This window comes from Callithrix jacchus, chromosome 4, assembly GCF_049354715.1.
Source record: "Callithrix jacchus isolate 240 chromosome 4, calJac240_pri, whole genome shotgun sequence".
Lineage (NCBI taxonomy): Eukaryota > Metazoa > Chordata > Mammalia > Primates > Cebidae > Callithrix > Callithrix jacchus.
This window is the reverse complement of record NC_133505.1, coordinates 95,309,848-95,323,711: the sequence shown is the minus strand read 5'-3', so window position 1 is coordinate 95,323,711 and position 13,864 is coordinate 95,309,848. Positions and strand designations below refer to the sequence as shown.

Here is a 13,864-nt window from a genome sequence, read left to right as displayed (position 1 = left end):
GCAGGAGAATCACTTGAACCCTGGAGGTGGAGGATGCGGTCAGCCGAGATTGCATCACTACACTCCAGCCTGGGCAACAGAGCAAGACTCTGTCTCAAAAAAAAAAAAGAAGAAAGAAATTATGATTCATGCCACAATATGGATAAATTTTGAAAACACTTGCTAGGTGTGAAATCAACCAGAAGAGAATACATATTGTATGATTCCACTTACATGACTTATCTAGAATAGGCAAATTCACAGATAAAAGTAGAGGCCAGGCTAGGTAGCTTATGTTTGTAATCCTAGCATTCTGGGAGGCCAAGGCTGGAGGATCACTTAAGGCCAGGAAGTCAACACCACCCTGGGCAACAGAGTGAGACCCTGTCTCTATATTTAAAATAAGGTTAAAATTAGCCAAAGACCGGACATGGTGGCATATGCCTGTAATTCTAGCACCTTGGGAGGCTGAGGTGGGCACGTCACCTCAAGTCAGGAGTTCGAGACCAGTCTGGCCAACATGGCGAAATCTTGTCTCTACTAAAAATACAAAAATTAGCCAGGCATGGTGGCACACTCCTGTAATCCCAGCTACTCAGGAGACCGAGACAGAAGAATTGCTTGAACTCAGGAGGCGGAGGTTGCAGTGAGCCGAGATTGTGGCCCTGCACTCCAGCCTGGGTGACAGAGTGAGGCTTTGTCTCAAAAAAAAAGAAAAAAATTGGCCAGGCATGGTGACACATGCACGTGGTCCTAGCTACTCAAGAGGCTGAGGAGGGAGGAATGCTTGAGCCCAGAAGTTTGAGGCTGTAGTGAGCTATGATTGTGCCCTTGCACTCCAGCCTGGGCAACAGAGCAAGACTTGTCTCTATTCAAAAGAGAGAGAGAGAGGGAGAGAGAGAGAGAATAAAGTTTCCCAGGAACTCATAGGACGGGGAATGGAGAGTTCTTGTTCAATGAGTGCAGAGTTTCTGTGTGGCATGATGAACAAGTTCTGGCAATGAATGGTGCTGATGGTTGTACCATATTGTGAATAATATGCTTAGTGCCAGTGACCTGTACACTAGGCTGGCACTGGAGGCCTGGGTTGAACCAAGTGCAACTGACTCTATCTGAGGTTTTGGAGAAGGCTCTAAGAGTCTCATTTTCTCATGTCCCAAATGTCAGACTTTAAAATCATGTGAATAGCCTATTTCTTTTTGTGACAGATATGGAGATTGTGTGATAAAGGGTTAGGGTCTCACAATAAAGGTGACAATTTCACAATAAAGATGACAGTGACCAGAGCCTAGCTCTCCCAGCTCCTACCTCAGTGGTACTGACCTCAACAAAATAGAACTACTCTAACCTCTTATGCTCTTGAGCAGCAAGTCACTCAAGAAATATGGTTGTAATTTGCAAACAACAAATACAGAACAAGCAACTACAGCCTGGGCAACATGGCGAAACCCCTGTCTCTCCCAAAAAATACAAACAAAAGAAAATTAGCTGGGCATGGTGGCATGCACCTGCAGTCCCAGCTACTCAGAAAGCTGAGGTGGGAGGATTGCTTGAGCCCAGGAGGTTGAGGCTGTAGTGAGCTGTGAGCGTGCCACTGCACTCCAGCCTGGGCTACAGCGTGAGACCCTATCTCAAAAACAACCAACCAAAAACCCAAACAACTAAAACTTCCCTTCTGTTTAGTTTTGCCCTTCCCCAAAATGCTGTGAAGAGAAGTTAGGTAATAGCAACTGAGATCGTAAATGTACTAGATATTGGCAAGATAATTAGGTGTAGGAGAAAGGGCTTATATTTTGGAAAAGAAAGGTATTATATTAAGCCAATCATTAATTTCAACTTTCTGTTGCTGATGAGAGCCATGCCAGTCACAGATGGGCTCCCAGGGACAGAGTTTGCTTTTACTTCTTAGATGGAACCTCACTGGCTTCTTCCTGTGTCCCCCAGGCTGGTACAACCGTCTGTACATTAATTTCACGTTGCGTCGCCACATCTTCTTCTTCTTGCTCCAAACTTATTTTCCTGCCACCCTGATGGTCATGCTGTCCTGGGTGTCCTTCTGGATCGACCGCAGAGCTGTGCCTGCCAGAGTTTCACTGGGTAAAAGCATTTCACAAGGTGTGGTAGGGTGGTTATTTTTTCAATTTATCACTATGTTTAAAAAAAGTGAAAATCATTATTTCAAGCTCTTGACTGATGAGCTATCATAGTCAGAAGGAGCAACTTCTGTTTCTTGCCTTCAACATCTAGATGCTGGTCTCAGTTTCCCCTACATTATGAGAGCCAAAGGGAGCTAAAACCACATCAACTGTGATTACATCACTTGAGAAAGATTTGGGGTTAGACTTCGGCAAGTGTCAGTATCAGAGCTCCGTACTTAGATAAATAAGACGGTTCTGCAAATGCCAACACTTCCTTCTGTAAATACAAAAACTTCATTTGCTGGTCTTTTAGACAGACTGAGGGCTTAGAGGCAGGCCCAGAATATGAGATTTCTGGGAAAAGGTGCGCCACGTTCCCTGGAGCTGTGGTTTAGACTTTCACAGACCCTGAATTCCATAGTAAAAGTTTACAACATGTCATTGTAAACTTAGACAAAAATCAGGTTAGGCTTTGAGAAATATGATGGTTTAAGCAGCAAGACAGAGTGAAGAAGAATCCCGCGTGATGGGCCTCTGGCAATTTCCACAGCCTTTAAGGACTTAGTAAGTGTGGCTTAGATGAGGGTGAATGTGTCTATTCCTTGAAGTTTGGGAGAATTCCTTCAGAGGTGCCTTTTAGTCGCTGTCTTTAATTCCACATGAGAACAGGTCCTCTCCTTGTCAGCCACATCAGAGAAACACAGTCTTTAAGGTGCTTGAAGTAAAAGGTGACAAGCAGCGAGTTGGCTCCGGGGAGAGGAGGCCTGGCTGTTGGAGGGGCAGATCCTCGCCCCTCTCCGAGGTGGAAACACATCTGGGAATTTCTCATGTGGTGTAACAGACAGAGAGTGTGAAATCGGGGCTTAGTGAGATGCGGGGGCCGATCAGCAGCCCAACGAACGCCGGGCGTTGCAGGTATCACGACGGTGCTGACCATGACCACCATCATCACGGGCGTGAACGCCTCCATGCCGCGCGTCTCCTACGTCAAGGCCGTGGACATCTACCTCTGGGTCAGCTTTGTGTTCGTGTTCCTCTCGGTGCTGGAGTACGCGGCCGTCAACTACCTGACCACCGTGCAGGAGCGGAAGGAACGGAAGCTGCGGGAGAAGGTGAGAGGGCCCCTGTGGCCCTTGCCTAAGTCCATGCCACTCGGTGAAAATGAAGGCTGGCTGGGCGCGGCACAGAGGCGGGGGCATGTAGAAAAAGATGTTTGTGCAAAAGGAGGCGGAACTTGTTTTAGAATAGGTTCTGGCTTCTAATCCGAAGGATTCCAGAAAGCAGAAGGTCTTTGGACAAAGACTAGGAACAGGAAGACTTGGGTCTTAGACTCAACTTTGCCACCTATGCTGAGCCTCAGTTTCCTCATCTCTAGAAGAGATTGCAGAACACTCACCTCTATAGTAAGAGTCACGTGAGATAATGTATGTGAAAGTTGTTTCGATCTTACACATACATCAGGGATCTAGACAAACAAACTCTCCCTATTATTACTGAACGTGTCTAGGGACAATGCCTCTCTGTCTTATGACCAGAGAAGGGAGAGTTCTAGAACAAAAAATGCCTTTATTTTTCAGTGCTCAGCGAAAATTCAGCCACAGTAAGGACTAAAGCTAAATATTTTATATATTTTTCTTTAAAAAAAACTTTTGGGGGGAAATAGGGGAGGGACAGCAGGGGATGGGGAGCTGGGGAGGGACAACATGGGGAGAAATGCCAGATATAGGTGATGGGGAGGAAGGCAGCAAACCACACTGCCATGTGTGTACCTATGCAACAATCTCACATGTTCTTCACATGTACCCCAAAACCTAAAATGCAATTAAAAAAAAGAAAAAAAACTTTTATGTGTGGATGTAGCAGAAAATTGGAAGTAATATACTATCAGCTGGGCATGGTGGCTCACGCCTGTAATTCCAGCACTTTGGCAGGCTAAGGTGGTCAGATCACCTGAGGTCAGGAGTTCAATACCAGCCTGGCCAACATGGTGAAACCCTGTCTCTACAAAAAATACAAAAATTAGTTGAGCATGGTGACACACACATGTAATCCCCACCACTTGGTAAGCTGAGGCAGGAGAATCGCTTGAACCTGGGAGGTGGAGGTTGCAGTGAACCAAGATCACACCACTGCACTCCAGCCTGGGCAACAGAGTAAGACTCTGTCTCAAAAAATAATAATGAATAAAGAAATACTATACCATCTATGCTATACTGTACTATATTATACTACAGTTGATCCTTGAACAAGGCAGGGGTTGGGGTGCTGACCCCTTGTGCAGTGGAAAATCCAAGTATAACTTTTGATTCCTCCAGAGCTTAACTACTAACGGCCTCATATTGACTGGAAGCCTTATTGATAAGATAAACAGTCGATTAACACATATTTTATATGTTACATGCATTATAAAATGTATTCTTACAATAAAGTAAGCTAGAGAGAAAATGTTAAGAAAATCATAAGGAAGAGAAAATATCTTTACAATTCATGAAGTGGAAGTGGATGGTCATAAAGGACTTCATCCTCGCCATCTTCACTCTGAGTAGGCTGAGGAGAAGGATGAAAGAGAGCCTTTGGTCTTACTGTCTTCGGGGTGGCAGAGGTGGAAGAAAATCTAAGTGTAAGTGGATCTGTGTAGTTCAAACCTGTGTTGTTCAAGGGTCCACTGCATACTATGAGACAGAATGCAACTGGGAGATTTTTCAAAGCTATACTCACGAGCCTTTGGCACAGAGAGGCAGTCTTTTTCATTCACAGTCAGACTCTTTTTTTTTTTTTTGAGATGGAGTTTTGCTCTTGTTGCCCAGGCTGGAGTGCAGTGGCAGGATCTTGGCTCATTACAACCGCCGCCTCCCAGGTTCAAGCGATTCTCCTGCCTCAGCCGGCTAATTTTGTATTTTTAGTAAAGACGGGGTTTCGCCATGTTGGACAGGCTGGTTTTGAACTCCTGACCTCAAGTGATCCACCCGCCTCAGCCTCCCAAAGTGCTGGGATTACAGGCTTGAGCCACCATGCCCAATAGTTAGACTCTTATTCATTTTAGAGTGAGGTCAGTGCAAAAGTAATGGCATAAACTGCAATTATTTTTGTACCAACCTAATAGTAAATAAATAATGCTGACTTGCTACCTAATCATAGCCAATCACTGCACTAATCAAAGTGGGTGTTTATCTAAAAGCTGTGGAGATAAATGAACATGAAAATCTCACATTTATGCACAACTGGGTGGCCATTAACCTTTCGGCATAAAGGAGCTTTTAAAGTTAAAATAATTTATTTTGCCATGTCATGACATTTTGGTCAATGGGACATTTACATTTTAAGAAAAGAGAATATGTTGCCTTTTCAAAAATTGTCTTTCAACACCTGCATTATACCTGTCAAGTATTTCCACAAAGTCTCTGTTAACTTAAAAAAAAATCAGATATTTATAAATTTGAAAAAGGAGACTTTATTTCTAATAAAGGATTACAGTCTGCAAGGTGGCCATCCCAGAGGCTGGGAAGTGCCGCCTCCAGCAGAGACCTGGAAACAGTACTTTGAAGGAGGAAGTGTTGGAGTAGGAGCTTTATGCTGAATATGGCTAAACATACATATTCAATAGGTTATGAGTATTTCATAAATACTTTATATAAATATTTTATAAATATTTCAACAGATTTGTGAATATTTATGATCTTAGTTCTGACACATGCCTATTGAACAAACGTGCATGTAACATACAACCCTTGTTCACCTTGGGGTGGAGACTTAACATTTCAATGTATTGCAATTAGACCCTATATGCAAAAGAGACACAAAGGCACTCAAGTGAACAGCCTCTGTAAACTGACCAGGACTGGTCCATGGTTGATGGTCTTATCAAGCAAAGGTTACTAAAATCACTCTCTCGTCCAATCAAAGCTGTAGTTATGGCTGGTGGAACAGGGGCCGGGGGGTTTGGTCAGTCAGTGTCGGATGGTTGGTGAGCTGCAAATTCTTTTTTTTGATACAGGCTCTGGCCCTGTCACCCAGGCTGGAGTGCAGTGGTGTGATCTCGGCTAACTGCAGCCTCCATCTCCTGGGCTCAAGCTGTCCCCCTCCTCAGCCTCCTGAGTACCTGGGACCACAGGCATGTACCACCATGCCAAGACTAGTTTTTGTATTTTTAAAAGAGATGGGATTTTGCCATGTTGCCTAGACTTGTCTCAAACTTCTGAAGTCAAAGCCATCTGACTGCCTTGGCCTCCCAAAATGTTGGGATTACAGGTGTGAGCCACTGTGTCAGCCCCAAATTGTTTTAACATTGCTTATCTCGAGGCCAGTGCTTATTTAGCTGCTAGAGAAAAAGAAAAACCTTATAGCAGTGAGAACACAGTGTCTTCTTTAAGTGCAGGGTATGTGACTTAACCCAGGCCTCTAATGGCCTTAGGTAATGTTTGTAATTTGGTATCTCATTGCCATATATTATTAGGGACATAGATGAAGCTGGAAACCATCATTCTCAACAAACTAACACAAGAACAGAAAACCAAACAGCATGTTCTCACTCATAAGCAGGAGTTGAACAATGAGAATATATGGACACAGGGAGGGGAACATCACACACTGGGGCTTGTTCGGGGTGGGGAGCTAGGAAAGGATAGCATTAGGAGAAATACCTAATGCAGATGATGGATTGATGGGTGCAGCAAACCACCATGGCACGTGTATACCTATGTAGCAAACCTGCACATTCTGTACATGTGTATCCCAGAACTTAAAGTATAGTACAAAAATATTAAAAAAGAAAAATCTAGAAAAGGTAAAAAAAAATCTGGTCTGTCTTATGATCTGTATTTCAGCATTAATGCTGGTCAGTTGTGTCTAGACCTCAAAAGGAAGAAGGAAAACAAGGTGTGTTCGACCTCTTGTCCCATCATGACTGGAGCTCAGTTTTTAAGGTTTCTCTGGTGTCCCCTTGACTAAGAGGGGGTCTGTTCAGTCAGTTTAGGAGGTTAGAATTTCATGTTTAGTTTACATCTCCAAATATATTATACTAGATTGCTTATTTTTAAAGCTCTTTTTTACTTCAGAAAATTTACTTGTTTAAACTTTCATTACCTAATGTAGCTACACTGATCATTGTCACAGGCCTTTGGACTATATTTAAACACTTTTGACTTACAAATCATTAGACTTTCCCGTATAGAGCAGTTAAAAAGATAGCAAAGCCTTCATTTGACAAATAGGGGCTCACTAACGTTCACCAGCACAACTAGCCTGTTTCCATAGCAGGTCCTGATCTTTGCCAGCAATTGTATGAGCTTGTTTAAAGAGGCAAGGAAATTATCTATGGAAAGAGCCTTGGGGCCCCTAAGTCTCCCCGTCTGTCTGTGTGGTAACAGACATTGGGAGGTGAGAGCTTGTACTCTGCTGTTGTCAATGTAGGATTTAAGGCCAAGAAGCACAGTTGCTGGAGTGCAGACGCTGGTGAGAAGACACACACTCTCTCTCCTGCTGCCTCACAGAGAAACCAATATTCACGGTCATTGAAATGGTTCCCAGTAGAGCTGAGGTTCTTAAGTGGAAGCCACGGAGAACCTGCCCTGGAATCACCTCCTAAGTCTGTTAAAAATGGATTCCCAGGCCACACCCTAGGTCTACTGATTCAGAATCTCTGAGGATGGCACCCTGGAATCAACATTTTAAGCAAGCTCCCAGGTGATTCCAATGCTCACTGAAGTGTGACTTCTACTCTGTAAAGGGAAAAGCTGCCTGGGACTCAATAGGTCCACCCTTGGTTTGAATGGCAGACAAGTGCAGGCATGACCACGCGGCTCGTGGGAGCCCAGGGCCTGCCTCCCCTCAGTTGCTCCAGTACTTCGGCTGATTAGCCAGACCTTGCCTGACATGCCAGAAGCCACTTCCTCTTTCTTAGAAACAAGCTGATCTGTGTGGCATTCCCTGATTCAAACTCAAAATCTTAGGAGAAAAGTCTGTTTTCATTTTAGCAGAAACATTTTCAGTTTAGAGCAAGGAGAAGAAGTAAAGACCTGTTCCTTAAATAAATAAATAAATAACCCTTCATTATAATATCACACAATTTTATCAGTTTGGGTGTGATTATACCTAAATGCAAAGAGTTGAATAGGGCTAGGGATGGTGGTACATGCCTGTAATCCCAGCACTTTGGGAGGCCAAGGCAGATGGATCCCTTGAACCCAGGAGTTTGAGACCAAACTGAGCAACTTGGTGAAACCCCATATGTACAAAAAACACAAAAATGAGCTAGGTGTGGTGGCATGTGCCTGTAGCCCCAGCTACTGGGGAGGTCAAGGTGGGAGGATCCCTTGAGCCCAGGAGGTGGAGGCTGCAGTGAGCCAAGATGGTGCCACTGCACTCCAGCCTGGGCAATAATAAAGAAGGACCCTGTCTAAAAAAACAAAGAGAGAGAGAGAGAGAGAACCTCTTACTGACCTTTTATCCCTAACTCCCTTATATCTATGAGTCTATGTTTATTATTCAAGAATTGTTGGCCAGGCACGGGGCTCATGCCTGTAATTCCAGCACTTTGGGAGGCCGAGGCAGGTAGATCACTTGAGGTCGAGTTTGAGACTAGCCTGGCCAACATGGTGAAACCCCATCTCTACTAAAGATACAAAAAATTAGCTGGGTGGGGTGCTGCATGCCTGTAATTCCAGCTACCCAGGAGGCCGAGGCAAGAGAATCGCTTGAACCCAGGAGGAGGAGATCGCAGTGAGCTGAGATTGTGCCTTACTGTACTCCAGCCTGGGAGATAGAATGAGACTTCCATCTCAAAAAAAAAAAAAAAAAAAAGAGGCTGGGCGCTGTGGCTCACGCCTGTAATCCCAGCACTTTGGGAGGCCGAGGCAGGTAGATCACGAGGTTGAGAGATCGAGACCATCCTGGTCAACATGGTGAAACCCCGTCTCTACTAAAAATACAAAAAATTAGCCGGGCGTGGTGGCGCGAGCCTGTAATCCCGGCTACTCGGGAGGCTGAGGCAGGAGAATTGCCTGAACCCAGGAGGCGGAGGTTGCGGTGAGCCGAGATCGCGCCATTGCACTCCGCCTGGGTAACAAGAGTGAAACTCCGTCTCAAAAAAAAAAAAAAGAATTGTTACTGATGGAACAAGATACAAAAAATAATAATGAAACAATCATGCCTGATGAAAAAAAAAGCCCCCTAAACCACAAACAATTTCTTCAAGGATAAGAATATTTCAAGCCATTATAATTCTGCATAAAACCATTCATCTATTTTTGCATTCTAAAGCTTTATGATATTCATCTGAGAGTTTCAGGATCCATAACAATAAGAGGTAGGTTCTGAAACTTCATAGTTTTGCTTTCCCAGGGAAAATAGAGGCACTGAAGGGCTGAGAGCCAGGTCAGAAACAGATTAAAATCAACGCCAGTTGGCTGTGTCGGGTGGGCTTCCTGCTCTGTCAACACCAAGCTTCCAGGCACCAGTGGAAGCCCACTCTCCACTGACAACTATGAGGAGAAGTCAAGTAAAACCATTTCCTTCCTTTCCGCTTAGAATGTCTTATAAATATTTCCAGACTTGCAGAAACTATTAAAATAGGATAATGTACATTCAGGTACCCAGCACCTAGATCCAACTCATCCATTCAGAAAATGAATGCATAACACATTTTCTCCATATAAACATGTATCTGTTGGTGCAGTTGAACTGTCTAAAAATACATTGTAGATACCATGACCCTTGACTCTTAAATGTGACTTTTTAAGGTAAGGACACTCTTCTACCTCATCATCTTTTTCTTTTCTAAAAAAAGAGACAGGGTTTTGCTATGTCACTCAGGCTGGAATGCAGTGCTGTGATCACTGCTCACTGCAGCCTCAACCTCTTGAGCTCAAGTGATCCTCCTACCTTAGCCTCCTGAGTAGCTAGGTCTACAGGTGCATGCCACCATGCCTGGCCAATAGATTTTTTTTTTTTTTAGTAGAGAAGAAGTCTCACTATGTTTCCCAGGCTGGTCTTGAAATCCTGGCCTCATGTGATCCTCCTGCCTTGACCTCTCAAAATGCTGAGATTATAGGCATAAGCCACTGCACCTGGCTCCTAATCATCTTTTGATTCCTGCACAGGAAGGTGGAGTCCTGCAGCTGGAATCAGACTATATGGACTTAAAGTCCTGCTCTGACACCAGCTGTGTGGTCTCAGAATCATAGAGTTTTCTGGGACCTAGTTTTTGCCCCTGCAATTGAGGGCATTTGGACTAGATCAGTGGTTCTCAATTCTGGCTACACAGTAGAATAACCTGGGAATTTTAAATTAATTGCTCTAATGTGCAGTCTGGGCATGGCCAGTTTAAAGAGCTGCACAAATGATTCTAATATACAGCCAGGGTAGAGTATCGCTGGACTAAGTAACCCCTGGAGATCTTGTAGTTCTGTCTTTCTGTGGTTCTGAGTAGCAATACGGCTTTGCTCTTGGACCAGGCCCCTTGCTCTGCCCACCTCACAAGGCTTCATGATGTTCTTTGTGCTTGCTGCCCATAGTTCCCGTGCATGTGTGGAATGCTTCATTCAAAAACCATGATGCTGGATGGAAGCTACAGTGAGTCTGAGGCCAACAGCCTGGCTGGGTACCCCAGAAGCCATATCCTGACAGAAGAAGAAAGGCAAGACAAAATAGTGGTCCACCTGGGCCTGAGTGGTGATGCCAACACTGCCAGAAAGAAGGGGCTCCTGAAGGGCCAGATGGGTTTTCGTATCTTCCAGAACACCCATGCCATTGACAAATACTCCAGGTTGATATTCCCTGCCTCCTACATATTTTTCAACTTAATTTATTGGTCAGTGTTTTCCTAGGGACTCTAAGGCTGTTCCTAGAAGAAGGCATAGACATGGAGGGGCCTGGCCAGTCATGGGCAGATGGACTTGTTGACCACACACCCCTCACCAGACAGAGCAGCAGCTGCTGGACCACCCTGTGCAGCACCCATCTCTCAGAGGAGCCCAGGAGCCCTCCAGCTGCCCTGACCCGGGACCTCGTGGGGTTGCTCCTTGCTCATGCTGTGTCTCACGTCACAGTTCACATCTCTCTGGGACCGCCGTCTTCTGTTCTTGTGTGTGAACTAGTTCATAAGAACTCCCCTCCTATAAACAAGGACTCAAATGCCTCCCAGACATTCTGAGATCCTCAGGATGCCTAGGATTCAGTTATGGAGGGTAAAGAAAAAACTGAAGGGCAAGCGTAGGGGCATTCTGGATAGGAGACAGGAAATTAGAAAGAAAACCCCCCTGTAAACCCATGCAACTGGATCAAGTGCCTGTCTAGAAGGAAAAAGAGCTCAGATCCCAGATAGGAAATGATATGGAAGTATGGCAACCCACAGGATTTTGCAATATTAGAGAAGATTTTCATTTAACCATCCATTCAACCATTTATTAAATATTGAGGTCCCACTCTGCACCAGGTACTGTGGAAATGAAAAAAAGAGTCTCTTTCCTCAGAGATCTTCTCTAAGCTGTTCTCATTCTACATGTGGCGTGAGGTGCTCCTGTTCTTTCCCCTCCCTCAACCCCTCTTTCCCCACAGACCCATTCTGTTTGCTGTTGCTTTTACTCTTAAGCATATAAGGCAGTGTCCATGAGAGACAAGGTGCAGAACTTTCAACTGTCCTCCTTCAATGGAGTTACGCAGATAGCACTGATTTTGCCCAGCAATGATGCCTGGCAACGTGCATGGAGTATTACCAGCCAGGGAAACTCACCCAAGCTCGCCAAATTGTACAGTTTTTTTATTGGCATTGGCCATGGATTTATGGCTAATTGCCCTCATGGCTGACTTTAGTCTTTAGCCTCTCCAGAAGTTGAGCTGTTACCTTGAGGTCCAGGGCACCCATCATAAATCACACTGTTGGCATAGACTATCTGGTGTGGTCCAAGGCCCCAGTACACAAAGACTGTCTGTCACACAAGAAATCCCAAGGGCATAGAGGTTCCCTTCCAGGGGTTGGGGCCAAGGTTCAAACAACCTTTATTTGGGCAAGGTTAGTCCTTCACTACGCAGCAACTCTTGTCAATTCCTTACCATTAATGTTAATTACAGTGTTACTATTATATATTCAGGCAATAAACATTTTAAAGTATCTCTGCACTAGGTATAGTGGGGTCCAAATGAAGAATAAGAATAGTCAAAGCTCTCAGAGAAGGAACTAGTAGAGGAATTGCCACATAGATATCTATAATGCAAGGTTCCGACTGTTTAGTGCCTCAGTAATGGTTCAATGTGAGATGAGAATTCTGAGGAAGGAAAAACAGTCCCACTGGGGAGATGGGCCTCATGGAGAAAGCAGCCCTGAGATACCCCTTGAAGGTCAGGATTTTAAGAAGAAGAAGAAACAAGGCAGAATACATCCTAGATCCAGGCTGTCTAATATGGTAGCCACTAGCCACATGCCTATTTAAATTTAAATTAGTTAAAATATTAGCCGGGTGTGGTGGTATATGCCTGGGGTTCTAGCTACTCAGGAGGCTGAGGTGGGAGGGTTGCCTGAGCCTAGGAGTTCCAGGCTGCTGTGAGCTGTGATCAAGCTACTGCAGTCCTGCCCGAGCGACAGAGTGAGGCCCTATCTCTACAATAATAACAATTATGATTTGGATTAGTTGAAATTGAATAAAATTGAAAACTCAGTTCCTTGGTCACACCACCCACACTCAAGTATGTTCAGTAAGCACAGTTGCCAGTAGCTGCTGCATTGGGCTGTGCAGACCTAAAGACCAGAAAGCTCTACCAGCCAAGAGACAGCCTGAGAGGATGCATGGCGAGAACAGGAAGGTTTGCCATTGCAGAGGATAGGGTTTATGGGCATGTCATTCATTTTGACAGGATCCCAGGCTGTGGGAAAAGGAGATGAGAGAACAACTTTTTCCACAACACTAGGGGTCAAGGCAGGTCCCCACCATGCTGGTGCTTATGAGGACAGCTTCCCCACTATGGAGTTGTTGGACCCAAGACCACTAGATTTTCCAGCCTCATAGACTAATGAAGAATAAAAATGCATAAACAAGTGTGATTGGGTGGTACAGGGCATGTGGACTTGTTTAGAAACCTTTTATCTCTTGAGACTCTCCCAGGCCACAATGCTGCTCAAAGAATGATAATTTTATTGTCATTAAATACATCGTTTTGCTTTGGTTGTAAGTCTTATTTAATTCCAACACTCCTCCGCTTCTGACTGCACTGTTTTCATAAATTGTGGTTCTTATAATGTGGTTGCCTGTTCACAAATTAAAACAAATAAAGATGTATTTTTGCTAGCTTCTATGTTAAACTGGAGTTTATTCTATAGCAGACATATGTAGGATCATAAACTGTGTTTTATCATGCAGGGCCATGATACAATGACACCATTATATTTAGCATTGCCTTACGAGGGTCTAATAGTCTGACACTACTTGAGAAAAGTAGAAAATTTAAAGAGGTAAAGTGGAGACAACATCGGCAGGAGTAGAAAACAGGAACTTAAGGAAATAGTGAGAACCTGTGATGATTCACCCTGGAGGCAGGAAGACAGAGGAGCAAGCACAATTGTTATTTGTTATCAGGGATGCATGAATGATACTTTACTTCACTGAATCTAAGACATTGTGAAACGTAAGATGCACCCATATTTTATGTACTGAGAAAAAATACTAATAAATTCTGGCCAATGATTATAATATGAATTCTGATTTCACCAATATGAAACTGTGAAAAAATATTAATGTTACAATAAAAGAAATGGGTTG

General features: G+C 44.2%; 1 protein-coding gene across 4 annotated transcripts in view; it reads left to right on the top strand.

Moving 5' to 3' along the window:
• Positions 1 to 13,395, top strand: part of GABRR2 (gamma-aminobutyric acid type A receptor subunit rho2) — a 63,534-nt gene extending 50,139 nt beyond the window's left edge. For 2 of the 4 annotated variants that reach the window (XM_035296332.3, XM_002746816.6), the window contains 3 exons: positions 1,924 to 2,076; positions 3,033 to 3,229; positions 10,628 to 13,395. In XM_035296332.3, the coding sequence (XP_035152223.1) occupies positions 1,924 to 2,076; positions 3,033 to 3,229; positions 10,628 to 10,939 (662 nt within the window). In that variant the 3' untranslated portion in view covers positions 10,940 to 13,395. Of the gene's footprint in view, positions 1 to 1,923; positions 2,095 to 3,032; positions 3,230 to 10,627 lie in introns of all 4 variants that reach the window. The other 2 variants (XM_035296331.3, XM_035296330.3) reach the window with 1 other exon arrangement.
• Positions 13,396 to 13,864: the final 469 nt, after the last annotated feature.